This window comes from Annulohypoxylon truncatum (genome assembly GCF_022578515.1).
Source record: "Annulohypoxylon truncatum strain CBS 140777 unplaced genomic scaffold F4807scaffold_7, whole genome shotgun sequence".
In the NCBI taxonomy this organism is placed as follows: Eukaryota; Fungi; Ascomycota; class Sordariomycetes; order Xylariales; family Hypoxylaceae; genus Annulohypoxylon; species Annulohypoxylon truncatum.
In genome coordinates, this window is record NW_025953793.1 from 198,708 (window position 1) to 224,292 (window position 25,585).

The 25,585-nt window shown below is 48.7% G+C and overlaps 4 protein-coding genes and 1 non-coding gene across 5 annotated transcripts; 3 read left to right on the forward strand and 2 right to left on the reverse strand.

Moving 5' to 3' along the window:
- Positions 1-5,866: 5,866 nt before the first annotated feature.
- F4807DRAFT_362789 (uncharacterized protein) lies at positions 5,867-7,693 on the forward strand. The gene is made up of 2 exons (XM_047995588.1): positions 5,867-6,270; positions 6,442-7,693. The coding sequence occupies exons 1-2, from the start codon at positions 6,005-6,007 to the stop codon at positions 7,532-7,534; spliced, it is 1,359 nt and encodes a 452-aa protein (XP_047856732.1). The 5' UTR covers positions 5,867-6,004; the 3' UTR covers positions 7,535-7,693.
- Positions 7,694-8,844: 1,151 nt separating this feature from the next.
- F4807DRAFT_t41 lies at positions 8,845-8,934 on the forward strand. The gene has a single exon. It is a non-coding gene; the product is annotated as a tRNA-Arg (tRNA).
- Positions 8,935-10,469: 1,535 nt separating this feature from the next.
- F4807DRAFT_362906 (serine/threonine-protein kinase hal4) lies at positions 10,470-12,937 on the reverse strand. The gene is made up of 2 exons (XM_047995589.1): positions 11,085-12,937; positions 10,470-11,020 (listed from the first exon to the last, which is right to left on the reverse strand). Exons 1-2 carry the CDS (start codon positions 12,420-12,422, stop codon positions 10,889-10,891), a joined length of 1,470 nt encoding a protein of 489 aa, XP_047856733.1. The 5' UTR covers positions 12,423-12,937; the 3' UTR covers positions 10,470-10,888.
- Positions 12,938-20,649: 7,712 nt separating this feature from the next.
- Positions 20,650-24,004, reverse strand: F4807DRAFT_362945 (Pkinase-domain-containing protein). Its single transcript, XM_047995590.1, has 7 exons — positions 23,240-24,004; positions 23,058-23,139; positions 22,838-22,987; positions 22,389-22,779; positions 21,920-22,335; positions 21,730-21,867; positions 20,650-21,669 (listed from the first exon to the last, which is right to left on the reverse strand). The coding sequence occupies exons 1-7, from the start codon at positions 23,419-23,421 to the stop codon at positions 20,851-20,853; spliced, it is 2,178 nt and encodes a 725-aa protein (XP_047856734.1). The 5' UTR covers positions 23,422-24,004; the 3' UTR covers positions 20,650-20,850.
- A 1-nt stretch (position 24,005) lies between these two features.
- F4807DRAFT_362997 (snare-like protein) lies at positions 24,006-25,532 on the forward strand. The gene is made up of 3 exons (XM_047995591.1): positions 24,006-24,437; positions 24,517-24,927; positions 25,133-25,532. The coding sequence occupies exons 1-3, from the start codon at positions 24,395-24,397 to the stop codon at positions 25,234-25,236; spliced, it is 558 nt and encodes a 185-aa protein (XP_047856735.1). The 5' UTR covers positions 24,006-24,394; the 3' UTR covers positions 25,237-25,532.
- The last annotated feature ends 53 nt before the right edge of the window (positions 25,533-25,585 follow it).

Here is a 25,585-nt window from a genome sequence, read left to right on the forward strand (position 1 = left end):
TAACATGATGATAGATAAAGTAGGTAGGTAAGTAAAGCACGTGAAGCCGAGATACGTATGTCCTTCGTCGTGATCAAGTGACTTTAGATACATTGTCTTGGACATTATCCAGTGCTCGTGTAAGCTGGCTGTGATACCCTCTTAATACGAATATGAAAAGGGGCTACGTTCAAGATCAAAGCAATGCCTAGAAATAATACGATGTACACAGGTACCATTATATAAGGTATACCTATATCTATCAACACACTGGATCAAGACAACAGCCTTGCGCAGGAGCTTTGTGGCTTCAGTAGCTTTGTACCGATATAAGTCATGGATAACAGAGAACGATCAACAGAAATTAACACCGAGGCGTTGCTATCTCGCGTCCATTATAGTAAGCTAAGATTCATCGTTGTTGCAAGAAACCTAGGTATCAGCACCATCTCATCTGTCTGCGGCATAAATAAACATATTATGCTGCAGCCACGAGGCGTCGAGGTAGCTTTTGCTTCCAACGGCCCCCATCTTCTACGACTCTTAACACACACATGATATCAGTAGGATTCGCACTACCGTCTCAAGATTCGGCACTCGAAGAAAGGGGAGGCCCAAAGGGGAGGCCCGTAGGGAAACGGAACATCGGCGCCGCGGAGGCGGGCCTTCGTAGGAAAATAAGTTATCACGAGGAGGAGCGCCGCATAAGCACTTACATACCTACGTACATATGTGCGTACATGCGCGCCGTTCGGACAAAATACGAAGTTATCGCTCGTTTCGTCTACATTGCCGCTTTCAGCTAAGGGTTTTTTTTTTTTTTTTTTTACTTGCTCTCGACCTTCTAGAAGGAAGGGTGAGGACCGTGAGTGTGGACCCGCTTAGTGTTCTCAACGTCTGCTCGTTAATTTAGCGGACGAGATCCTACGGTAATCTGGCTTCGGGTGTGGTTTAGCGTGGAAATTTGCGCATTCAGCTTTCGGGGGTTTATAAGCGCGGTATTGTAAGTAGGTATACTCCTATTCAGGCTACTACTCAGATAGATTGTTAGATCTTGAACGTATAGTCGACGCGGATTATATTTCCTTGTTGATGGATGACGGCATCGGTCGACGCAAGGGAAATGACCTGTTTCTCGAATCGCATAACATGATTTCGGTGTCTTTTTATATATATGTTAGGTCGAATAATGGCCGAGGAACGGTGACACTATTCTGATTCTCCCATTGCCGCGCGGCAAATGGCATGGGGCCATACCCGATATAGCAGAAAACTACGGTAAAATATATTTATTGTCTTAGCCCACCTGGATCGCAAGCATAGCCATTTCTATTATGAAGAGGTTTGCATCTCGTAATGCGGGATGGGCTTGAAATGCCCCCACGAATCTGTAGACTTCTCCAGATTCAGCGATCTAATGAGATCTGGCCAGCCCTCGCTGCAGTCGTTAATGAAAGGAGGAATGCAGAACAATCATAAGGTCCCCCTTCATAATCTATTCTACCGCATTGCATTGCTGCACATTACCAATAGCGTCGCGATGATAAGATCTCACCTGCCGAGTCGACAAATCTGAGACATCTACTCTCGTAGCGCAGTTTTTTTCCTTCTTTTTTCTTCTCGACGGCACGAAGGAGGAGGATGAATAATATAAAATACACCACTACGTGTTAGCGGAGCCTTCCTTGTCGTCACCGCGCAAGGGTTCCCAATTTGGGTTGGACACGAGCCAAGGGTTCGCGTTTCACTTGCAAGGCGCTTACACACACCTGAAGCGAAGCCATAGGCCATGCTAACCCAACCATCGGCAATTCGTTTGCTTCATGGAGACGGAGAGATTCGCATATGACTGTATGATAATATCTGTGATTGTGCGAGAGGAGGAGCAGGGAGCAACGTCTGCTGTTCATCATTTCCACGTTGTCATACTAGGCTGCGCCCAATGGAAATGATGACGAAGTTGCTTGCTGATCGATTAAATATACCACATTACTAGGTCCCAACAGAGCCGTTCGCGGACAGGGGACTTCCCGCCTTATGTATTGCGCTGTAAAATCACGATTCACAGAGGCGATCAACAGGGGAATTTCAGACAAGACCCCTCGCCCCTCTTGTCCTCATACGTGTACGGGATCTACGTTGGTCGATACGAAGGGCCAAGTATCTGTGTACATTGATACCCATGACGGCGATCCGCTATCCTGGCCGGCTTAGAAGACCTTGATATGCTCACAGACCACCGTTCTTCGAAGTCGATGCGCAGACACGGGACTTCAGGCCGTAATCCCGCCATCGATTCCTTTATTCCTTTGCAGTCAGATACCGCGGCTGAAACACATAAGAGGTCGGTGGTGGATAATAGACCTATAATATTACTACCGACATCGCCAAACCGATAAACATGTTGGTCATGTATAACTGAGACAGCTAATAAGTACGGTGAAGCAGCCAAAAGGAGGTTACTCTTTATGGGAAGATTTTTTACATTTAAGGGAACTCGATGATCGGTAGGTCTTGTATTATACATATGCAGGTGGCAGCGCTAAGGCAGGAGAAAAGCTTCCATACGGACGGTATCCTTTTCGGGTTAAGCAGAATTCGAGGTAAATCTTCATCCGATCTACCCACTTACCATAATTCCAGGGCAGCAGGGCAGAAGGGTAAGTTGGAATGGCGAGAGAGACGGAGAATGGCAGACTTGACCTGTTTGGGCGGAGGGTTCCTTAGCAAAAAGACATGAGGAGACGTAGATGGTAAGGCGCAAACCAACACATACATGGTATAGTAGCTTCACCTGAATTCACCTGAGAATCGAGGTTGCATTCGTATACAGGGGGTGGACAGGTGGACCATGCGGCAACTTTTTGGACGAGTGGGTTACTGGATGGACAAATGGATGGACACAGTCACACCAGCCGTCGAATCAACTCCTTTCTACCGTCCCCAGTATGTACTAACGAGACTTCGGCGACCTGTGTTACATGATTGGGCGAATGATAATATTGAATCGTCTGAAGTGTCCGAGCCGAGGCGTTGATGTGTGTTGATCCAGCATTTCACATTTCAATAGTTTGTGTAAATCTGGTGCTCTTAGTACTCTGGTACCGTCAATCTACAGGGTCGAATCATCGTCTCGTCGAATCATCAATCATCGAATCAATCTTGGCCAACTTCGTCCCCCTCGGGAAGAGGCTTGTTTGATGAGTGTTGGAGAGCCTATCGCAGGCCTGGTGAATTGGCGAATTGGTGAAAATTGCAGCCATGGAATTCCAGAAATTCGTCAGTCGGCGTTGGGGACCAATCATGTGAGAGACAGCAAAAAGGCACACCCCCTTGGACTGGCTTAGGCGGGTTGCTAAGCATCAATGTAAAACAACCTACGGAGGCAGAGCAACGGGGGCCCCATTCCTTGGCTCAAATCCCATCCGTCTCCAGCGATTCCAATAGGGAAACAGTTCCACAAAGGGCCTTCTGTTTTCTTCACCGTCCAGGAAGAAATGAGGAATTATAGTACCCACCGGCTGCCGATGCCCAGGCTGCGGAGGAGTTTGATGGGAGTTCAAATTTTCTTTTCCGTAGATATTCCATGTATTGGTGCGGCGCAAGCTCGTGTATGTAATAGATGGCAGATGAGAAAAAGAGAAGAGAGAGAAAAAAAAAAGGCGAATGAAATCCACCTGGGCTGGTTTCACCATGTGACTGGCTTGGATTCACCGTTTTGTTTCTTGTCAACCTTCATACATGTAGCATATGTACCTCGACCAAATTAGTAGCCTGTAGTTAATAGGGAAGTGGCTAATAGGGAAGGGAAAAAAAAAGGAAAGAGGTCGTGGATGACTTACACGGCTAGTCGACCAGAATAGTTGCGGCGCATTTGTAAGTTGTAAGTTTTTATGCGTATTCGATTCTGTACCTGAAGCTACTTAAGTTAGAACCATAGAAACGTAGAAACACTTCACTTTGTAGAAGCTATAATTGAATCATAACCAATTGAAGCCATCCCATCTTCACTGTTCCATATTCCATCTCTATCATGCTACTTTTATTTTCTCTACTTCTCACATTCGTCACTTATTGATGATCTTCTTCAACGAACAGGGATCAAGTCCCCAAACTTCCCCCAGGTCTTCGCGAAACCCACACTTCTCTCACACATAGCTGTGTCATTCTTCATTCCGTCTCCCCTTTCATAAATCGTGATTCGGAGGGATTTGAATCTCTAGTGTCTACCTGGCACACTAGCGTTGAGGGCCGCGTCTGGGCCCGTGCTGGTATCTGTAGCGCAGCTAAAGCACGCTAACGACTCAGTGTGCCTAATAGGGTAAGTAACGGCCTAGGAGCATCCTAGCCTGCTCCTAGAATATCCTGGCCTAAAACACTGCTGCTAAGTACATTACTAGGTACCGACAGGGAAAACGGTAGGGGAGTGCAGCCAGTCTGTGCTTCTGGAACTTACTTACTGCGTGCTGCGTGCTGCGTGCTGTGTGCGTGCCTACCTCTGCTACTTGTCCCTGCCCAGCTGTCGTCCCTGCTCCCCCAGTCTGCCCTCTCTTTCCCTACCTGCCTACCAGACATACTAGTACACATGGTACATGTCCCTGAAGGAAACCGCTAATAACATGGGAGGTCGACCCATAAGCGTGCCCCTCTTTCCGCCTCGAAACCTTTCTTACCCTTTTCCCTCCCTTCGACCTTGCCTTACCTTAATCCCATACCTTCCGTACTCGTCCTTGGTCGAGTCCTTTCGCTACATTTTCTTTTGCTCCCTGTTAATCCTTCCTTTTTGCATTTCTGTTCTTTAATATTCTTCTCTTGGGGGGAAAAAACAAATTCGGTACGGCCGTATATACATCTACAATCGTCAACTTATCAACTCGAGTCTCGTGCTGTTTTCGTTCGATTTCCCGAATCTCCAATTCAAGCCACATTTTTTGGTATCTGTCTATACCATACCATACCATATCATAACCATAGTAATACACCGATTCATCGAACCGGCAGACATCCCTCACCTCCGAGAGCCAGTTGCCCACATTGTGCGACGAACCCGACGCAGCGCGACAGGAATTTACATCCTGGTGTGGTAGTATCGAGAAGAAAGATAAGGAGACTCAAGCGTTCATTAATCCATAGCCGGCCTGAGAGACATCATATCAAGTCGAGAGACAATCGTAGAGTTACAAAGTCCGAAGAAAAGAGAACAAAGGAGGGGAAACAAGCCAGCATATCGGATCCGATCTTCAGGAACACCTCTCGAACCGACAATCGAATATCGATCTCATCCGACTACCTGGCTGACCGGTTCTTATCTTTAACGGCGGACTTATTTGCAGTCCCCATACAGCAACCCATATCAGCCCCCTTCGGCACCAGAGCATATCTGATCCGTTCGGTCCAAGGCCCGGAATTTCACGAGCAAAGCGCGCGATACAAAACTGATTGCCTGCTTACTCGGAGCTGACGCGCATCTTGCCTATTCGTTCCTCGTACTATTCGTGATTGGCAAGCTAAGGTAGCTCATCAGAGGAATTAATAGGTTAAATCGATCGAGCCATCGATCATTGGCGCGTTTGAACACCCTACCAATACGGAGTCGGGCAGATTCAAGAAAAAAAGGAGAAACTGATCATTATTGGCCACAAAGCCATTCGCACAAATAGTTCGGGGCCCAACATCAATACTTCTGCGACTTAGGCCCTGCAAGAGCGCAGTTGTGAAGGAGGGCTCAAAGCTCAAAGTGCGCCTCATCTTTTCGTCAATCTATTTCGCTGACGTCTGGAGCGTCTTGTCAGTCCCATCGCTGCAACGCTTTCAAGACTTTGCGCTCATTTTTCCTTTCCCTTGCTGCCGACTCCCGCGTGGCGCATCAAGCCATTTCAGCCGGGAATAAAAATAAGAGAGGATCAGCAACCAAAAACCAAGGAATAACAGGAAAAAAACTCAATTCCAAGCTAACACCCACCGTACCTGGAATTACCATATTAAGTAAGAAAGAAAAAAAGCTCAAGCTTTTTTTCCCTCCATCATGAGCGCGGCGATTGCTATGGCCCCTTCCCCGGCTCCCCACGATAGACCGGCTTATGCTGAGTTGGCTCCTGCGGGTAACAGTTCCTCAACTACTACTGGAACTGCCGCTGCGCCGGCCTCATCACCTTCCGTCCCACGCACTTCAGCTGCGGTTTCGGGCACCCCGAACACCACTGCTTCTACCTCTGCGACGCAACGTCCAACCAGCCGAAGTCCCACCAGATCGGCTGCCCAGACCGCGGCAAAGTCTTCACCACCAAGCGCGTAAGATCCCTAATTTTTATTTTGTCTTATTTTCTTCTATGTCTTGACGATCCTTCAATCCATAACGGAAATTTTTTCTGGTCCAATTAAAACCAGGATCCTTCTCTTATGTAGTCTCATTGTCAGGTCGATCTGGTCAATTTGGTAGCTAATCGCTTGCATGCGTTATAGTTCGCGAAATGTTTCGGGAAGTTCGGGACCAAAAATTTTCGTGAAGAAGGAACCAGGATCTCCAGACATACCGTCCACTCGTCATCGCCCTCGAAAGCTGGATTTGTCCAAGAACACTCTCACTGGGTCAGGCGCTGCGACGGCACGCCCGGCGTTAGGAAGAGAAGGACTCGGTATCCAGGAGGTAGGCATAGCGTGCCTGTCGCCTGGTTTTGTCACTCAAGATCCTGTGATGAAGGAACATCTGCAGCAGAGCATGAATGTCAGAGAACAACAACGCCGTATCATCGAGGCTAGGTTACAACAACAATCCGCGAAGGGTGATGGTCCTGATAACGGCAAAGACAAGGACCCCGTCAGCCAATTCTCTGCGAAGACTCCAGGAATGTCTCGAAGGAATAAAGCCCCTCCAGGGCTGAGCATTGTAGCACCCTCCCACGAGCAGTTTGCCAACGAGCGAGTCATCCAGTCCGCACCGTTGGGCCAAACATTTACAGGCCGTCACAACCCTCAGCCGTTAACTCGGCATCTTGCTAACCAGCCCTCAAATCTCTCCAGCACATCTCATATCCACCATATCCCAGCAAATCAAACAGCTAACCGCCTACCGCCGATATCTGATGTATTTGGTGGACAAGGGCTCCCTTCGCATGCGGAATCAAGCCGTCAGATCTTATATCCCGGCTCAAGTCATGGACCGTTAGCATCGCCTAGCCACCCGCCGCCGGCTCCTTCACAGCCACCCATGTCAGGGCGGGGCCGAGAGTATAAATCGGCTGAGGAAGTACAGCACGAGTTAGCCGGTGGACGACCAGAGTTATTACCCAAGCTCGTTCATTACACTGGACACCAGCCCCCGACACCTCCGTCGCCCCGAAACGGAATCAACCCTTTAGATGCTGGCAGAGGCATGAGCAAGCGAAGAACTCGTGCTGAGTACGAGGAAGGCAGCAGCCCTCCCCTGGGGCACGGTCCTGCTGCCACACGGAGAGGGCCGTTCGGAGCGGGACGTGATAGCCCCGAAACGCAACGACAAAAGCGTGAAGAGTTTTTGAGGTTATGCGAGAGAGCCTGGGATTTGTTCCACTCATGAACCTTGGGCGACGAATCTTACCGCGGCGGATCGAATTGACATTTCTTGCAGCCTGATGACTTTACGCCACGGTATGAAACACATAACGGCCTGTTCGCGTGTACATGCTCCGATGAGGAATTTTATTTTTTTGGGAGGCAATGTATGCTTTTTGCTGACGGGCTTTGTCTGAACTTGACACGACGATCTATGCTCGCAAACCGGTGTCACGGATATAATCCTGTTTCTCCTGACATGGGCTTTCTATTCGCGGGACACGGGGGCGGGCAAAGATTGGGGGATATAATGTCTTAAAACTGACTACGTCGCTATGAGGTGATGGCGTTTCGGCACGAGCAGCTACGGCGGATATCCTGTACGCCGTCTGAGACCGGACTTATCTGGAGCGGTCACGTCGGGACGCTCCATTTCCTGGGGGCTTTGATACCCGATACCGATGGTGAGAGAAGAAAAGATCAGGGGACGTTTCCTTTTTTTGTCGTTTTTCGGGGTGGGTTGTCGTCTTTCGTCTCTTTTCGGAGGTGAAGGAGCCTCAAAAACATGTTTTTTCTTGATGGCGGTCTTAAAGAGATGAAGTATGACAGGGTGGTACATCTGTTTGAGGGCAGGGTGGGAATTCCCAAGGCAGCCACGACCACATAAGAGGCATGCCGGGCGGAGGGACGGAGGGGCGTTGTATTTATTCCACTATTCGCGGGAGCATCTTGGCTCAGGGAAGGGAAATGGGCAGGAATGGCTTTGCGCGTAGAGGCCGGCTCGCATCAGGAGCGAGCCCGGAACTCTTATGGTAGTGGGTTCCGGTAAATACATAATTATGGCTCTTTCCCGACTCAATGGGCCCTGTGATGAATAGATCCCGAATCTACACTCTTCTAAATTCTTCTGATGCTTCGTGTGATGCATGTTGCTGTACCTTGCAACCAATGGGACTAAGTGACTATGGATATAGGGGTCTTATGTATCAGTATAGTAACGTAGGTCTCGGCAAGGCATACAAAGAATTAGTGAGACAACTCTGCATGGTGTTGGTCCAGTAGTGTCTGATTATATGAGATTTTGCTCATCAGCTAGTTTCCTTTGCTCCGCGTGTTATCTATATATACGATATGATAGTGTTATAGAAAGTTTATAGGTTTTCTCAGCTCCTAAACATTAACAAACTTTATGACTTTAACAACCTTCCCTTCTTTATATCAACTAATTACTCACTAAGGTAATAGGAAGACATTATTCGCTCTCAAAGCCGAGGATTTATATACACCAAGAGTGAAGGGCATTGCAATCAGTCCTCCGGGAGACATTGCAGACAAGGTCCGTTGGCCCAATGGTAAGGCGTCTGACTACGACTTCGGATCGAAGAGTCAATCAGGAGATTCTGGGTTCGACCCCCAGGCGGACCTTCACTTTTTGTCTATCTACACTATCCTTTAGCGTATAGAAGTTTTTTTTTTTTTTTTTCCTTTCCCCATGGAAAACTCTTCTCTCTTTCCCTAGTACGTAATAGGAATAGGAAATAGGTATACCTGAAAAGAAAGAAAAGAACAAAAAAAACCAGTAAAAAATAGAAATGAAACGTACAACACCGGGGATTCGCTGGTCGTCACCGACCCAACTACTGATCCGGCAGTAGCCAGCTTATCTAGTGGGAGAGCGGACGGGATCCCGAGTTCTCTAGCTCCTATGGTCGTACGTGGAAGTTTGGTGTGATAATGTTGTTTATGTACCTACATGCCTGCCCAGCATGCAATTGCGACGGGCACGTATTTAGTAAAATTTCAGGTTGGTTGGCACCGCTTTTACGTAGTATCACACGGGGCTCGATAACCATGATAGCGAAGTTTTGCAAAGAGCAGTTTGTATGATAAATTGGTGCCGCCATTCGAGCTAGCTCCGGGCATTCATGCCTGGCGGGAGTGATGCGGTAATGCGATTGTGCTAACGCAGAGACAACATAATAATAACTAGCTCACGGCAGTCTCACTCTATGAGAACGTCGTCCTGGAGTAGCAGTAGAAAGTGCCTAGGGGAGGATGAGACAGACGAGTGTGGCGTCAGGAACACGGGCGAGGTGGTACATGCTGTTTTACTGCTCTGGGCCTCCATTGGGCATAGTAGAGTCACGAGGGAGGGAGGATGCATGTTTCTTCTCTCTTGACTCAACCTTGAGTCATGACTGGGCTGTCGGTGAGTGCGAGGGCTTGTTAAACGTTAGGTACGTCAAATTCATGTTGAGGACAAGAAGCCTGTCATACGTAGTCACGGGTGAGCTGCTTCCTATTCATGGACAGACTCGACATTACTTTCATAGACACGTCGTGCCATTCGTATTTCTCGTAATTTGAGTTATCTGTTGTATGTGACCGAAGTCGATACATACGGCTATTTAAGCTTCTCTTCCCTCTAGACCAACTCTCTCTTCGATACCCATGGCTTGGACAACATAAAATTGATCCATATCCAACCTGTTGGCTAGGCAGAGTGTATGTGCGTTGGCGACCGAGATCCCCTCCACCCATTCATTGCCCTAAATATAACATGTTGAAAAAGACGGGGACTAATATGTACTGTTATTCCAGAGGTATTATTCATTTGTCCCCTTGAAGCCTTGGACGATTCCTTATTTGCCGTCCACGCCCGGAAGAGTGTCGAGATACAAGACGCGAAGAGGAGCTTCTAAACTTCAACTATACCGCCTACCACCTATCTAGAGTGCTCCGAATGAGAAGGCCGCCTTGAATGAACAAAACCAGATCTTGGCTATGTGATATCCCGCCCCGGACACGCCGCCCGAATAGGTAAAACCGAACCGAACCGAGAATACAAGACAACCCCCAGCCGCCCAGTTCCTTTTCCCTTCTCTGCAGCTGCCCAGGAGAAATGCGAGTTATGCGTCTATTCCGATGCACGACATGAATATAAGAGCTGTCCCCTACGTGACGCTCACTCGCAGAGCGCGTGGCGCATCTATCCACCAATCCTGTTTTGATGCGCTGCGCATGGAAATCCTGGTGCTATGATCCGAAGTTTCGAGACTAAAATGTGTAGTGAAGAATACGAATTCGAGAATGAAAGGATGATGCAAGAAACCGTAATTTCACCAGAACTCCATGCAAAATGAAAGGATGTTTAGTTCATGAATGAGAATTTGAGAACTCGTGCTTGTGGATTGGACAGGGTTATGGAAGGATCTTTTTTTTCGGCAAGGCAGCGAAGCACATCAGGGTCGTCATCTCCTATAAGGGATGAGGACACCAAAGGGACGAAGGTACACAACATTCCAAGATCGGCCGATCATTAAAACGTCCTCGTCCCTTGCTCGAAGAGCAGGTGCTCGTTCGGAAAAAGCGGCATCGCTTAAACACCTTCTTCGCCAGCCTTGCAGAGTTTAATTTCGCGGCCCCATTCTGACTTGAGGACCTGCGACGCTGTGATACGTCGCGTAGGATTGGGGTCCAGGATAGAGTAGATAACATTTCTACACCGAGCCTTCATGTTATTCGTTAGTATCATGCAAGAGCATCAAGTCCTAGGACGATTGGAGAGAGCTTACTCGGTGTAACGACTCGATCGGGCCATAACCTTCCTCGTCGCGGCGCCCTTCTAGGTACCGCTCATAAAACTCGTCTTCGTCCTTCTTAGCCACTCGCCAAAGATGCCTTCCAGTTCGCATCGCCATATAAATAACACCGCAAGCCCAGACATCGACGGCACGGGCATCAAACTCCTTGTCGATGTATTCTTCGGGGGCGATATAAGGGGCCGATCCGCAAAGACCCGAGACCATGTGGGCATCATTTTCCCAGGCCATCCTGAAGCATTCGCCGTTGCCGAAATCGGTAATCTTCAAGGCGCCATGGCTTGTCAGGAGCAAATTCTCCGGTTTTAGATCGCGGTGCGCTACACCCATCTCGTGCAAATATTCGACGCCGCGCATCATCTGCTTGAAGTAACAGTCGGCCTCCATCACTTCTAATTTTCCAGCAGCCAAGACGAGAGTATAAAGGTCACCACCAGAGCAATACTCCATAACTTCGCAGTAGTCACCTTTTTGGTCCTTCAGCAGGTCTAGGGTGTGGATAATATTCGGATGGCGCAGCGAAGATGAGATGCAGAATTCTGCCGTCAGACGCTTACTATACTTCTTCTCGGTTTCTTCGGGTCTGCGACGGAATTCCTTGACGGCAAAAAGCTTCTCTCCGTTATCCACCTTCTTGTGCGATATCCTCACAATGCCGAAAGCGCCGCGGCCCACAACCTCCTGGCATTTACCATACTTCTCGACTAGAGTGGAGCTCTGGTTGGGCCCTCCTTTCCTATCACCGGCCAGCGACTCCTTCTCTTGCTTCAGGGTATCGACCCAGCTAGAGACCAAAGATAAATCGGCTTCGGGCGGTTGATCTTGTTTCCTTCCAAGGAGGGTTTTCCACATGTCGGACAGTTTCTCTTGTCGCTTGCTACCCTTGAGGTGATGTTCGTGGCCGCCGGCAACATCTGGATTCATGACAAACCGTTGGTGGTGGTGCACCGACTTTGTCGCGGCAGTTGGGTCAGCTGAGGATGGCTTGCGTGCTACGGAGGCTGGCTTTGCTGGTGATGCGACACCAGTCTGGCTGGGAGAGGGGCTTGGGACAGCGCGCTTGGAAGGCTGTGAGGCATCAACAAGGCCGGATCTGGGCAGTTCGTCCTTATTGGAGAACATCCGGGTTAACCTATCCTTGATGGAAGCCTTCTCGGGTTGCCTCGGCTGAGCCTCGGCATGAAGGGCATCGTTAATAGGTTGACCATTCTGGGGTCGTATCTTCGGGGATTTTGTGGCGAGCTCGAATGATTTTATTGACGATTGCTTTGAGGCGCTGGGTGAAACCGTCTTTTCCGAATTGCTCGACATTTCTGAAGGATTAAAAGTGAGGGAGGGTGCTCTGCGCGGAAAGGTAATATATGTTGGGCGGAGGTTTTTTACAATCGATCTGAGTCTCTAAGTCTCGAATAGGAAAAAGGTCACTTGGCGACGGGGCAGCGGCGGGGAGATGGAAGGCTTAGTTCCGGCGAATCGAGAAGTGGTTTGGCGGCTCGAGTCGCCTTTGGGGGTGGGCTACGCCCAGGTGTTGGCGACACTGATGACGGATTGCAAAACAGCGGAATGATTTGGTCGGGTGCGTTTCGCAATGAAGAAGTGGGAAAGGGGAAGATTAATTAGAAGCGGGATGCTGGGAATTTGTAGTTTCCCGTGACAAGTAAAGTTAATAATCAAAGTAGGGCAAGAGTGTGGGGAGGCGAACCGGGACTACTGTTTAGAGTAGTCTAGCTTCTAGCCTCTTGCTGGTGGTCCAGGTTCTGGGTGGTGATTTATTTTTTTTAGATCGTTGGGTCGTCCGAACTATGAATTCAAATATCTTGGATTGATTGCGCAGGTTGCGGCTGCCCAGTGTGGAATTATGATTTAACTCTCTCGTTTCCCGTAATTAACTAAATTGGTATCGGTCGTATCTTTGGTAATATCTCAAAAAGGAAAGATTTAGAGAGAAGGTAAAAAAATTAAAACAAGACGAAAATAGAGTTGAACGTAATAATTAATACGTAGAAAATAGCCTTCAGGAATCCACTAGATATTGTTTGTGTATCCGGCGTAACGAGTAGCGAATAGCGAATTGCGTATTCGAAAAGAGTTGCAGCTAGTTACGGAAAAGCCAGGCTATTTTAAATCCTCCCACTAGCAGTGAGTGAATAACCTCTGATGGATATTATGTATTATATGGATATGGATAGCGTCTTTCTCCGGTAGGTTAGGTAAGTTACCTAGGTACCTTGGAGGTAGGGCAAAATTATGTGGAATGGTGATGGATGATGGTTGACCGTTCGAGACACTGGGGGTTCAGAGCGGGATATCGGCAACGAACCGAATGAACCGAATACGTATTTATGTATTTACGTATTGCGAATAGTGTGAATGGTGTGAATGGTGGTTGTGGTTCGAGTGGAGGCGAATCGATAGGAACCTTGGGAGGGTTCCAGCTAATGTTAGAGACGGCGCAGATTATGACTGACCAGACTTCGTTTCGTATAAGTGAAGACGGTCATCGTTAAGAAGCCAGGACTAGTGTAGAGAGAAGAAGAGAACAGGGCGACGGGGCGCGCGGAGCGGAGGGGAGAGGGATAGGGATAGGGAGAGAGAGAGAGAGAGGAGACGGAAGCAGCTAGAATTAAGATTCGTGCGAAGCCAGGTTTGAGTCGATCCAAGTCAAAGTAGTCCAAGTGGAGAGGAAAAAAGAGGTACGGTACTGCCGATTCTTTCTGTCTAGGCTGAGGAATGAATAATCGATTGCTAGCTGCCGACTTCTGACTTGCAAAGAGATAGAGGATAAGAAAAAAAAAGGGAGTTAAAAATAAAGTATTGGTCCGCTTTTGCGATGAAGGTGATGTCAAGGTTTTTGTATTCGCATTATATATCTACTTAATGCTAGATACGTGGAATTGATAAGTATCTAGATATGTTGTGCAGGTAAAGAAGAAGAGAAAAATCACACAAGTAACTTTTTCTTATGATTACTTAGGTATAGTATTATATGTACATAGCTCGTGTAGAGAAATGTGCCAGAAGAAGAGATCGTCTCGAAAATGGCCTCGCAAAAATAGAGTGGGATGCATGTTAACAGTCAAGATGTGGGTGGGATATGCTAGGTAAGTATTCAGTACCGTATCATTCTAATACTAGGTACTTCGTAATTTAGGTAACCTCCTAACCTACATACGTACATACATCTATCCCTACCTAGTCACATCCACGCTCTTTGCTGGTTTGGGGTTACCTTCGATCGGTACGTATCTACGTGGGTATTGTAACCCTGGAGGTGTACCTATGTCTAAGTTCAGTTAGCCATTTGATTGTCAACGCAGCGGTGGAAAAGTTGTGGGAAAGTGTTACGCAACATGAGTTGCACAGTCCCTTTGATTTGATCTGACTAATATACTCGCTAATCGAATGTGTGCGACATACATAGGTACGCTATTGGCGGTGACGGAAATCTGTTTGTACCTGCCAAAAGTTGTTAAGTTTGCCAGGGTAACACTCAGTCAAAAAGTCTAAAGTCTAAACGAAAGAATACTTGCATTATACAGGATGCTAGGTGAATGTCGCAACGGAAATGGAATTCTCTGCAAGTAACAAGAACTGCGGGAGTTGCCATTGGTGGGCTTTTAGTTCCCCAGTAGGTTAATCTAGAATCTGCAGGACTTTTTTTCTGAGTAACACACGATCCATCTCTTTTGAGAATCGTCAACCTCTATCTACCATCCAGCCATCATACCAATCATCCCACCTCCATCCCAACAAGACAAGAAAAGGAGAGAAACAATCAGGTCTCTTCCCACCCTCGCCTAACCAACTGAAGGGTACGTTGTGTTGTATCCAGATGCCACGAGGTCATCTAACCCGCGTTTATTAAAACAAAGAGCCTCATGCCAGATTAACAACGGCTATTACCGACAAACCTCTTTTTTTGTTCCCATCTCCCTTACGAACCGTTAGACCCTTGGCAATTCTCTCGGCTTCTGCCCATTCCAGATCAATCTAACATTAGCATCATTCCCACCATCCCCCGTCATTTTTTTATGTATCGAAATAAAGAAGCATTGGCATTCCGGTACTTGTTTCTCTTGTTCCTGTGCCTCTATCATGGAATCCGTGTACCACGAACCTTTACCACCCGTACCACCTTCATCTCTTTTGTCTTTACCCACCTCAGCTCAGATCTTAGTCTAGTTCTCTTGTAACAGACACAGACACAGACACACTTTAGACTTCAACACACTTTAGAACTCAACCCCCACATCTTTATAATGTTAGAGCCCTATTTGTTCGACTACCAATAGAGTGGAACATAAAAGAAATAGCCTCAACAATGACACTATACCCGCCTCGGAACACAGCATCCTATCTAACTTATTGGAGTAGCTTACGGGAGCACCGCCAGCCGCTATCTTAGCTACCTACCTAGGTATTCTAATGTTGCATGGCGTACCTGTGCTGACCATTAGATGAGGCATTTCCCTTCATGCTCCATGCTCAGCTAATAATGAGAAATAATAACGAAACTGGAACATCCAAATCTGGGCATTCGTGCCACGGCCGTCTGGGCTAGTTAGCTCGGCTACTGCGACCCCGAGACCACATGTTGCGAGTATTCGTGATTACCGGTCACCTTGCGTTCGCCGACACCATGAATGCAAAACATAGCCAATTCGAATACGCTCACCGCTACAAGTTGCCCACTATTCTAACATGCTCCCTGATACTCCTACTATACTACCTATCCTTCCTCCTCCCCATCAGATATCAGCTTCGCTACGTAAAGGCAGGGGAGCATCGACATGCGTCGATGATCTGGCGAAAAAAAGGGGCCGACTTTTTACCTACTGCTGTTTTGCGTTTTGCTACATACGGGAACCCTTGGGAGGGTTCTTGAAGTGGGTAAACTGCACGTTTATCCTTGCTGCAGGCGGCCAGTCATGATGTCGAAAGCTTCTCATAGCTACTGCTGTAGCTAAAGCTACATGCATATCAAGTCGAAGCACGAAAGCTTGCTCCCATGCGGGCCAGAGCTGTCCGACTGCACGCCAAGCTTCCCGCACTCTTTTCTCTTCCTTCTCATTTGACTTATTATCGTCCCGGAGGCCTCCTGACAGCCTCCAACGGCAGCTTATTCTACATAAAGGGGCAAGTGTCTTCTCCGCTCCGAATCGGCTGTGGCGTGCGGGAGCATCTCAATTCGTACTACGCGCACTACGGGTGTGTTGTAGGGCTATGACTTCTTGGCTCCTGAACAGACGAGATCGCAATTGGACCCAGTAGTCTGGGAGGGGTTGGCGAGTATGTGACAGGACTTACCTTTTCCGATCTACACCAGGAAAATAACCCGTACAGCCGTATCGTCTCAAGCGCAAGCTTAATCGGCTTGATTTACTCGGCAGAGCTGATTCACTGGCTCTGTATTAGCCAATCTACATGTGGCTAGCAAGCTATATCATGATCATCTGAGAAGACGTTCTGACCTGATCGCTTGCTGGATTCATTACCAATTCGGCAGCTGACGTCATGAATCCGCTGCTCGCAAGCTTGTGATTGAGCCTTGTCAGCTCCAACACATTTGGATGTCATCTCCGTCCAGCGTCTTCCGCCTATCCCTGCGAACCAAACAATGCTTACCTAGGTTCATGTGTACAGCGTTTTCGGGAGTACGCATTATCTGATTATCCCATCCTGCCTGCCTGCCCATCTTCGACGCCTGGCCGTCTGTGTTCCTGCCAAGTGGCCGTTCTTCCATCTGCAGCCGACCTGCAAGCCTGCGAGTCCCGCATCCGCGCCTGCGCACCCGCAGGGAAAAAGTAAAAGTGACAACGAAATACCTGTACGCCTACCTATACACCATCAACAAACCCGAAGCGGACAGATATCAATGCCAAGGTATTTGGCCACCATGCAATGAAGATCATATGCCTGGTATTCCGATAACCACATGTCTCAACTATGTGTCTGCGTCGATCCTCTTCACTGTGTCAGATACTTGGATACTATACTTATACCGACATGGCCTAATCCGTAATGGGGGCCGTAAAGCCATACAATCTCCCGCTCACATAGTTGTCAAGCGATATTATGGATTTCAACGTACTTTAAGCCTATTTCTTAAGCGGTGGTGTTTTTAAGACCGGCCACGGCCCATGGTAGCATTTCCTACCTTGTCTACCTACCTACCTAGGTATCTAACCTGTCTACAACATTCATCCCGGCCAGCTTCTGCAGTTGAGCCGGGAGCCCTCCGAATTCGCATCTGGCACCACACCGCTCGCTTGAATCAAAAACTTCGAATTCCACGCCTTTCTCCTCCACGCGGAAGGCTGGGGAAAGAGGTAGCACAGTCGGCCAGATTGTAGACCCGAGACCAAACGACTCGGAATTTAAGGGAGCTGAAAAAACAAGCCAATATTGAATATCCAATATCCAAGAGTCAGCCTACCGAAATGGTTAATTTGGGGGTCGGTAGCTCGCCTGCATAGCGCTGATTTGGGTCAATTCCTCCAGAGCTTAGCCTCTTCGTCCCCATCCTTCTCCAGTCCTCATCAACCGCTTAGAGGCGGGGCAGGGGAAGTCGATGATGGATCTCGTAAATTGTGGTAAGAAGGCGCGCCTATCCGGATGTCCCTTATTAAACCCGGGGCTCCCTAAGTACGATGGCGCCGGCCAACGCAAATCGGAGGTCGGATAGGATTTCCTACTTGAGCCTGGCTGGTTAACTCCAACACCAGATAGCAACATCAAAAAGGCAGCCGGCTTCCTCTGACTGTGCACCCACACTGCACAATTAACTCAGACGAGATTACCGGGAAAATAATCGACTAGTTCTAGATCCTAGGGACATCTATCCAGTCGCCTCGGCTATCACACCTACGCCAGAGTACCATTTTATGCCCTCGGCATACTTACCACGCAAACATGAGGAGACCGGAGACCAGAAAAACCTGGGGATATACGACCACAGGCTTCCTGTTTTAGAAGAGGAGGTTCAGGGAGTTGGGGAAGACTAGGTATATCATTCCCCTGCTTGTCGTACGGTCGTCTAGTGGCGTCATATGCGATGATGCTCTACACTGCAACTGCTATATACTGCTATATCAGGAATTGTTATGGTAGTGATCTAAATTATATGTATTTCTTTTTTTGGAGAAGCCGTCCAATCACCGTCGTAGCCGGCCATGCGGGTTGAGGCTGTCGTCTCATTAAATCCCTCGTCGCTACCTGTACATGTTCCATCGTAGAAGACTTCCACGGCACCCACGGCACTTATGGTGTATCGTTACGTAGAGGAGTTAAAAAACGTGGGATGTCAATGTTTCAGACTAACGTGTAGGTAATCCCCGAGAGAGGTTAAGAACCGAGACAGCTACTCAGATATCAAAAGTGACGCGTGGAACACGAATCTGGGAAAAGGGGTTTTTGTCTATCTTTTCCCTATTTTCCCATCTTGCTGTCGAGGCGAGGCGTCTCTTGTCTCTCTCCACGGACGAGGTTTAGTAATTTGACAGTCCTACCTTACCCCAAGGCACGATACAACAGCAGAGGAAGGCTCTGTAGTATCACGAGTCCATCTTCGCCACGAGATTGCACCGAATCTTCCCTGCGATCCTTGGGTTTGTTGTTTGCCGCGAAGGCCTAGCTACCTAGATTGCCAGGGCGGGCGCCAATGATGAATTGCCGAAGGGGCCAAGCAAAAAGGACAACAACAACAACAACAGCAATCAAGGATTTTTCTAGCAAAAGAAGCGAAAAGGAAAAAGGGGAAGAAAGAAATTTTTGTAGATTCCAAACTTATACAGACCAATGGTTCCGCCAAGGCCCTTTCACGAATACTTTTGGCCCGGCCGGAAAGCTTGACGAGGAATCTAGATTCTTCGCTTGCCGAGCTAGCTCTTTTGGTGTGTGGTGCGGCAAGTGCATAAATCCGGGGTTAGGTTAGGTTACCCTGAGGGGGGTCCATTTAGCTCTTTAGCTTTTGTCATTTTCTTGATATGCTTCGTTGTTCATACATACGTCTAACATTTCCATTGTCCGCGTGCCTACAGGTAGCAGTGGCGGGAAATGAAGGAGGAGAGGAAGAGAATGGGAATAAGAAGTGGGAAAAAGAGACGAAGGGGACAGAGGTTCCAGCTGGCAATTGCATTAAGAAAGGGGGGACGGAGGGAGCTTCTCCCCCTAGGCCAGAAACACGGTACGGGGCGGAGCGGGAGCTATCGGTGTCTTGAAGGTCTTGAGGTTATTGAAGCGAATAAGCGAGCATGCAAGGAAAGCAGGAATAACACACATTAGACAAAATTTTTCTATTTGTCTCAATACGCAATTCTAGCCATCGCCATCATCATCATCATCACGCGAGAGACACCGGACCATACGCGCCGTAGAGCGTATGTATGTAAAGGTAAATATCATATGTAAGGCAAGGCAAGGCAAGGCAGGGCAGGGTAGGGCAAGGTATTGTAGAACATACATAGGTCCAGGCCCCCCCTTTCCCATATCTCTACTCCTCTACTCTAGGCCCCCTAACTCGACAGCCTCCCCTGCCCTCCTCTCCATCATGAAACACGACGGCGATAACGATCGAGCTGGTGATTAGCGGTGTACGGACCCGGGTCTCAGCCTTCCCGCTTCCCGGCCAAACCCAAAAAGCCTGCCTTAAACCTCGCCCCGGCATGCAACTTTTTTTTTCTATCTCACCTACGGCATTGGCCAGGCTCTACACGTGTGTCGAACTCTGAGCGCTCTTTGGTTAACTTTCCGCGATCCTCTCTCCCTGTCTCCCTGTCTCCTTTCCTGTGTGTGAGGTGAGATCTTTTTTATTCCCGCGGTGTGAAAAGAAAAAGAAGGGCTGTAAGGTAATGCGTCAAGTAGAGTACCTAGGTATGTATGTATGTAACTGATATATTATATGGAGTACTTGATAAGTAGGATCGCGGAGGTACTCCCTTAACAAACTCGCCAGCCTTCACCTCTAAGAATAATGCGACGGGTGTACGTTAGATTATAAGTAGCTCCTTGCAAAAATTTACAATAGCAAGGAACAAATAAGGCGCGCTCGTCAGTTGGACGGATGTGGCAATGATTCCCGCTCGTGACTACGGCTGTATGTATGTAATACCTCTTAATGGGTGGTTACGCTCTCTTCGGTAGCCACATCCGAATCTCTCGACGAGCAAACGAACCCCGATCGCATAGGACTTTGGTCGATTTCGTCTCACCCAATCCATCTTATGAGCAAGTTTCCATTTCGCCGAGTTTGCTTTCTTTTTCTCGACATAATGTCTCGAGTCATGGGCGAATCATTGGTCATTACTTGGATTACGTAGATGATATATCGCGACTTTGATCGTCGCGCTTCTCCCCCGATTCATATGCCAGAAATTAGATAATAGGCCGCGAGCAGGGCAGTGGAGAGGATCCATGACAGCATTGGATAGTTAGTTAGATTTTTTTCGTCTTCCGATCCGTCCCGCTATCTCGATCTCGCGGCCTGCGCGATACCTGTTTGCGTGTCATGAAACGAAATTCGGTCCCGTTTAAGTCCACTTTTTCCTACCTTGCCGTCCTAGAGCCCGAACGCCCGCTTGCTGGAGAGTTTGGGAATCGCATTTCCGTCACCTTTCACTTTTGTTGTCCGAACATCCCGCGGGAATTTTCGCGTCATGATGTGACGCGCCACATCACGATCATTTGGAACCAGACACCCTCTTCATACCGGAGACCTCGGAATGCTCACTAAGCGTTATCTTTAGTTCGTATTCTTCTCCTTAGGGTCCTTCATCATGGTCGTTACTAAGTTCGCGAACTTGTGTCCCTTCTCTTTCGCTGCTTCGACCGCCTCCGAGACGCTACTTGGGCTTCTACGCTCCTCCCCCTCCACGCCGTTGTTGCCTTGATGCAGACGTTCCGTTGCCTCGTGAAAATGGTTCAATCCTCTTCCCACGGCTGACGAGCCGTGCGCATACGCGTTGGATACTAGCGTCTTTCCGGCCTCGAGAACCATGCAATCATCACCGGCGTATTTGTCCATTTCCTGCTCCCCTACAAGCCTCGTAAGATAGGTCCTGGCGCGGCCTTTCTTCCTATCGGAGCGGATGCGTTTGATTTCCGTCTCGAAGGCACGATCGTACACGTCGAAGTCGATCCCGGTAGGTGAATCAGATACAACATCAGTTGGAGGCTCAGAACTAGTGAAGTCATCGTGTCCGCCGGTGCCAATACCTAGGAAGAGCGGTGCCTTATCCGTTAGGTCATGGGCGTGGCCCTTCTCACCCTCTCCGAGCGGCATCGGCGGATGGGTTGCAGCGTGCTTCTGTGCTGCAAGGAAAGCTCTGCGTTGCTTGATGAGCTCCGCCGCTTCTTCCGCAATCGATTTCTGTCGCGTCGGCTGTGGAGGAGTCTCGGGAACGTCCGTTGAAGCCGTGGATAGTGTGGAAGTCTCTGTGACTTCTGGTACTGCCTCCTTTTCTGCTAGTTCTGGCGGATGTGGTGTCTGAGGCGTCCTAATCTCGGGCGTTGAGAATCTACTCCTAGAAGTGAGGCTCTTAAACCGATGGATCGCTTTCAACTAGGATCGTGCGTTAATATGTGCAAATATGGACATCACACGGGAGACAGTGGCCCTTACCACACAGGCCAGGTGGTCCATTTTCCTTGTGAATGCGTGGTTAACTTCTAGAGCATTCGGCATTTCTACCTCATCTGAACAGTTCTCCTCTTCCGAAAGCAGGGGATCTGTACCTCCTTTCGTAACCCAGGGATGATTCTAATTGGTTCAGCACCCGCTATTCTGACGATACTAGGTTAGGTAAACTTACTCTTATCTCTCGAAGAGTTAACCTTGTCTCTGGATTTTTGTCTAGGATCCTGGTGATGAGATTTACGAAATTCGGATCCTCGTTTTCGGAGGGTATTTGTAAGTCCTCGGTTCGGATCGCCTCTAACATATCTAGCACGTTGTCCCGCTTGAAGGGTAGCTTTCCATATTTGAGACAATATAGGGAAACTCCCATGGACCATACGTCTGCTGCTTTGCCTGATACGTCACCGTGTTTGACTTGACACAGCTCGGGCGGCAAGAAGGCAGGTGAACCAGCAGATTTGCTGGTCATCATATGTTCTGGCTTCTCAAACATCTCGGATACTCCGAAATCGACAATTTTGAGCACATCGTCTTCTGTAAGTAGGAGATTGTCTGGCTTGATATCTCGATGAACAACTCCTTGAGAATGTACTTATGCAGAGTTAGTATGAATACAATAAAACTGTAGCTCGATGACAACCCACGATACTCTATGCCTAGAATAAGATCACGAAACCATAGGCGACATTGCTCGTCGTCGTAAGGGTCCGCTTGCTCATCTAGACCGACTTTCATGACGACTCCCTTCTTACACATCTCTAGAACCATGTATAAGGAGTCGTTCTCGGGGTCATCCAGCACTTCGATTAGTTGTACTAAGTTGGGGTGGTTGAGCTTTTTCATGATGGCAATCTCCTCCCGTATTAAATATAGAGCATCTTTGGCTTCTGCAATTTCATGATGACTGAGTTGTTTCTTATGGGCGCTCCATAGGCTTCGGCCAGGTCCCAGTCGCGGTCTACCTCCTTCGGGCCTTCTTAATATATTCGACTGGGCTCGTTTACGGAGGCGCAATTTGGAGAACTCTTTGATGGCCTGGCGCGAAGCTAATTAGGGATGTTGTGGTTTAAGAGACGAACTGGATGGCGCTTACATATTCGGTACCGAATTGGTCTGTAGCAAGATGTACAGCGCCGTATGACCCTCTCCCGATTTCCTCTCTGATAGTATATTGATTAATGGCCTGTTGCGACCTTCCATCTGTCTCGTCGTTGGTATATTCGGTCTTGGCATTGAGAGTTTCCTGGTACAGGATCTTAGTTCATGGTCCCGGCTCATGACGCGATCTGTGATCTTGATGATCCCCCACTAACCTTGACTTCGCGATGTTGCGATGGCGTCCTTCTATGATGCCTCATGGGACTTGGGAAATTCGGTACGGTAGGCGGCGCAGATCTAATAGGTTGCAATAGATGTCTTAGACAAACACGTAACCACATGGTAGATACCTACGCAGCCAAGACAATCGCGGGGACAATAGTCTTCTTGGACTTACAGGTGAGGGGCAAGCGATGGTCGCTCTGGCGCATCGACATCTTGCTGGATCGTAATATGTGGCGACGAGGGGAAGCTCAACGAACTGTCAAGCACTCGCGTCTTGGCTCCTCCCAATTCGACATCTCCCTCTTGCACTACTGTAGAGGCGGTTGAGACGGTGGTAGATAGAGGGTCCGCCATAGTGGTCTACGTTGATCTGTTTGGGGCGTAGACGACGAATGTGAAATCGAAACCCCAAGGTGTCGACAGCGTTTTTAACACATTGATAAAAGTATATTTGGGGTAAGAGGACAAAGGGATTATTAGGAGTAAAAGCTCAACGTTAGACAAGACGGAAGAAATGAAGAAGAGATCGGGATTTAGGTAGCTAGGTACGAAAGTACTCAAGCCTACTTCTTAAGGTTCTGTTTTTTTTTTCTTCTTTCCCGTCTCACTTTCTCTCTCTCTGGCGCCTTCCCCCGGCACTCCCCCCATACCCCATGTGCTCCAAGGATTATGGATTTTCAAGAGGTTTAGCCCAACTAGAAAGCTAATTGCGCCATTGGGCGAATCACGGCCCCCAAACTCACCTCGATCATCCCTGCTCCTGCAGCTCTAATCCCCGCTGGAGGGGTTTGAGAGTTCTCTTAAGGCGGGCAGGCGCGTCCCTAGATAACGAATTGGTAGGGCACATTCAACCCTTGAGCAGCTGAAGTAACAATAAGCACTTGTGCGAATAACCAGTCGAGGAAATTATCATAATCCTTTGTCCCGTGGTTCTTGTTTATGTGTTGATAAGTAGCTGCATATAAGAAATACATGAGAATGAATATCGCGCAACTATATGTACCTATGTATGTATGTAGGTAGGTTGCGACTTTAAGTTCGCCTAAGTACCTACCGTCTTAGTGAAAGGTTGAAAGTCTGCAAGTCTGGACCCCTCCCCCCCTGGACCGGTCCGCAAATAGTGATTGAAGTACGTACATGGCATGTGCCGACTTGCCGGTCGTCGTTCCAATTCCAACCTGGAAAGCTTTCCCATTATTTTTAGCAATTTCGACGAACATACGCAGTACCGACCCGAGCACTACTCCATCCCACGCTCGTTCCAACTGCGGAGCATGTGATTTCAGCCGCGAGCCCGCTATAGTAGCTACAGTAGCTACCTCAAGCCATGCCTATACAGGTCTACTCATTCTACATCTTCGACCGCCATAGTAAGAGACCACCTCTCTACACTCCTATATTCAATAAGATAACGTTGGAATACTCAGACAACTAACATACCTCTCTCAGCGGAGTGTATATACTCCAAACAATGGCACATCCGCGCGCCCCCTCCGTCATCCGCCCCAACACCAAGCCTAACCTCCCCGCCGTCCTCGCGCCCGCAGTCGCAGCAGCCCTCGCACCCGTCGCACCCGTCCCAGACCGCCGCGGTCCCCGCCAGCGCGCTCTCGGCCGCGTCGAAGCGTAGGCTCGACGACGACGCGAAGCTCATCTTCGGCACCGTCTTCTCGCTGCGCAACATGGTGCGCAAGCTCGGCGGCGACGACGACGCCTTCATCGCCTACCGCACCGCCCACTACAAGCTGCACTACTACGAGACCCCCACCAACCTCCGCTTCGCCATGCTCACCGAGCCCGGCGCCCTCAGCATGCGGAACGTCCTGCACCAGATCTACATCAACCTCTGGGTCGAGTACGGTGGGTTTTTTTTTCTCGTCTGACTTCCCGGTCTTTTCTTTCTTGTGTTGGGCTGTTTTTTACGCACGGAGTGATGGAGGAGTTGGGGTGGAACGCCTAGGGGGGTGCCTACGCCGCTGACCTTTTCTGGGAGTGGGAGATTGTATGATCTGGAGGCTGTGTGGGAGGAAGTTGAAAAACACCGTACTAATAGCTCTCTGCTTAGTTGTTAAGAATCCGCTCTCGCCGGTTGAACACAAAGGCGGTGAAGGCGTTCGGAACGAAATGTTCGAGATGGGCTTGGATAAATTCGTAAGGGGGCTGATGTGACAAGCCCTCTCCAGTGCAGCAGTTTAGGACGAAGTCCGCCTTGGGCTTCAAGGAGGGAGCCCGATGCTTTTGGACCCTAAGTGGTTACAGTTGGCTGGGGACCGAATACCCATTCGATTTTTATCTTAAGCACCATGCAAAGAAGAGACGGGGGAAGCTAGAGGCCTCGATCTGCTACCCGGCATACAGTAGACATCATCTGTGGTTAATCAAGACCAACCACCTTTAAAGACAGCCTCCCATACGAGATAACGGAGGCATCGAAACTTAGAAAGACCTAAGTTAGGTAGACATGATATCATATTGGACTCCCCCAACGGAGTCAACCCTAACCGAATAAATACTAAAC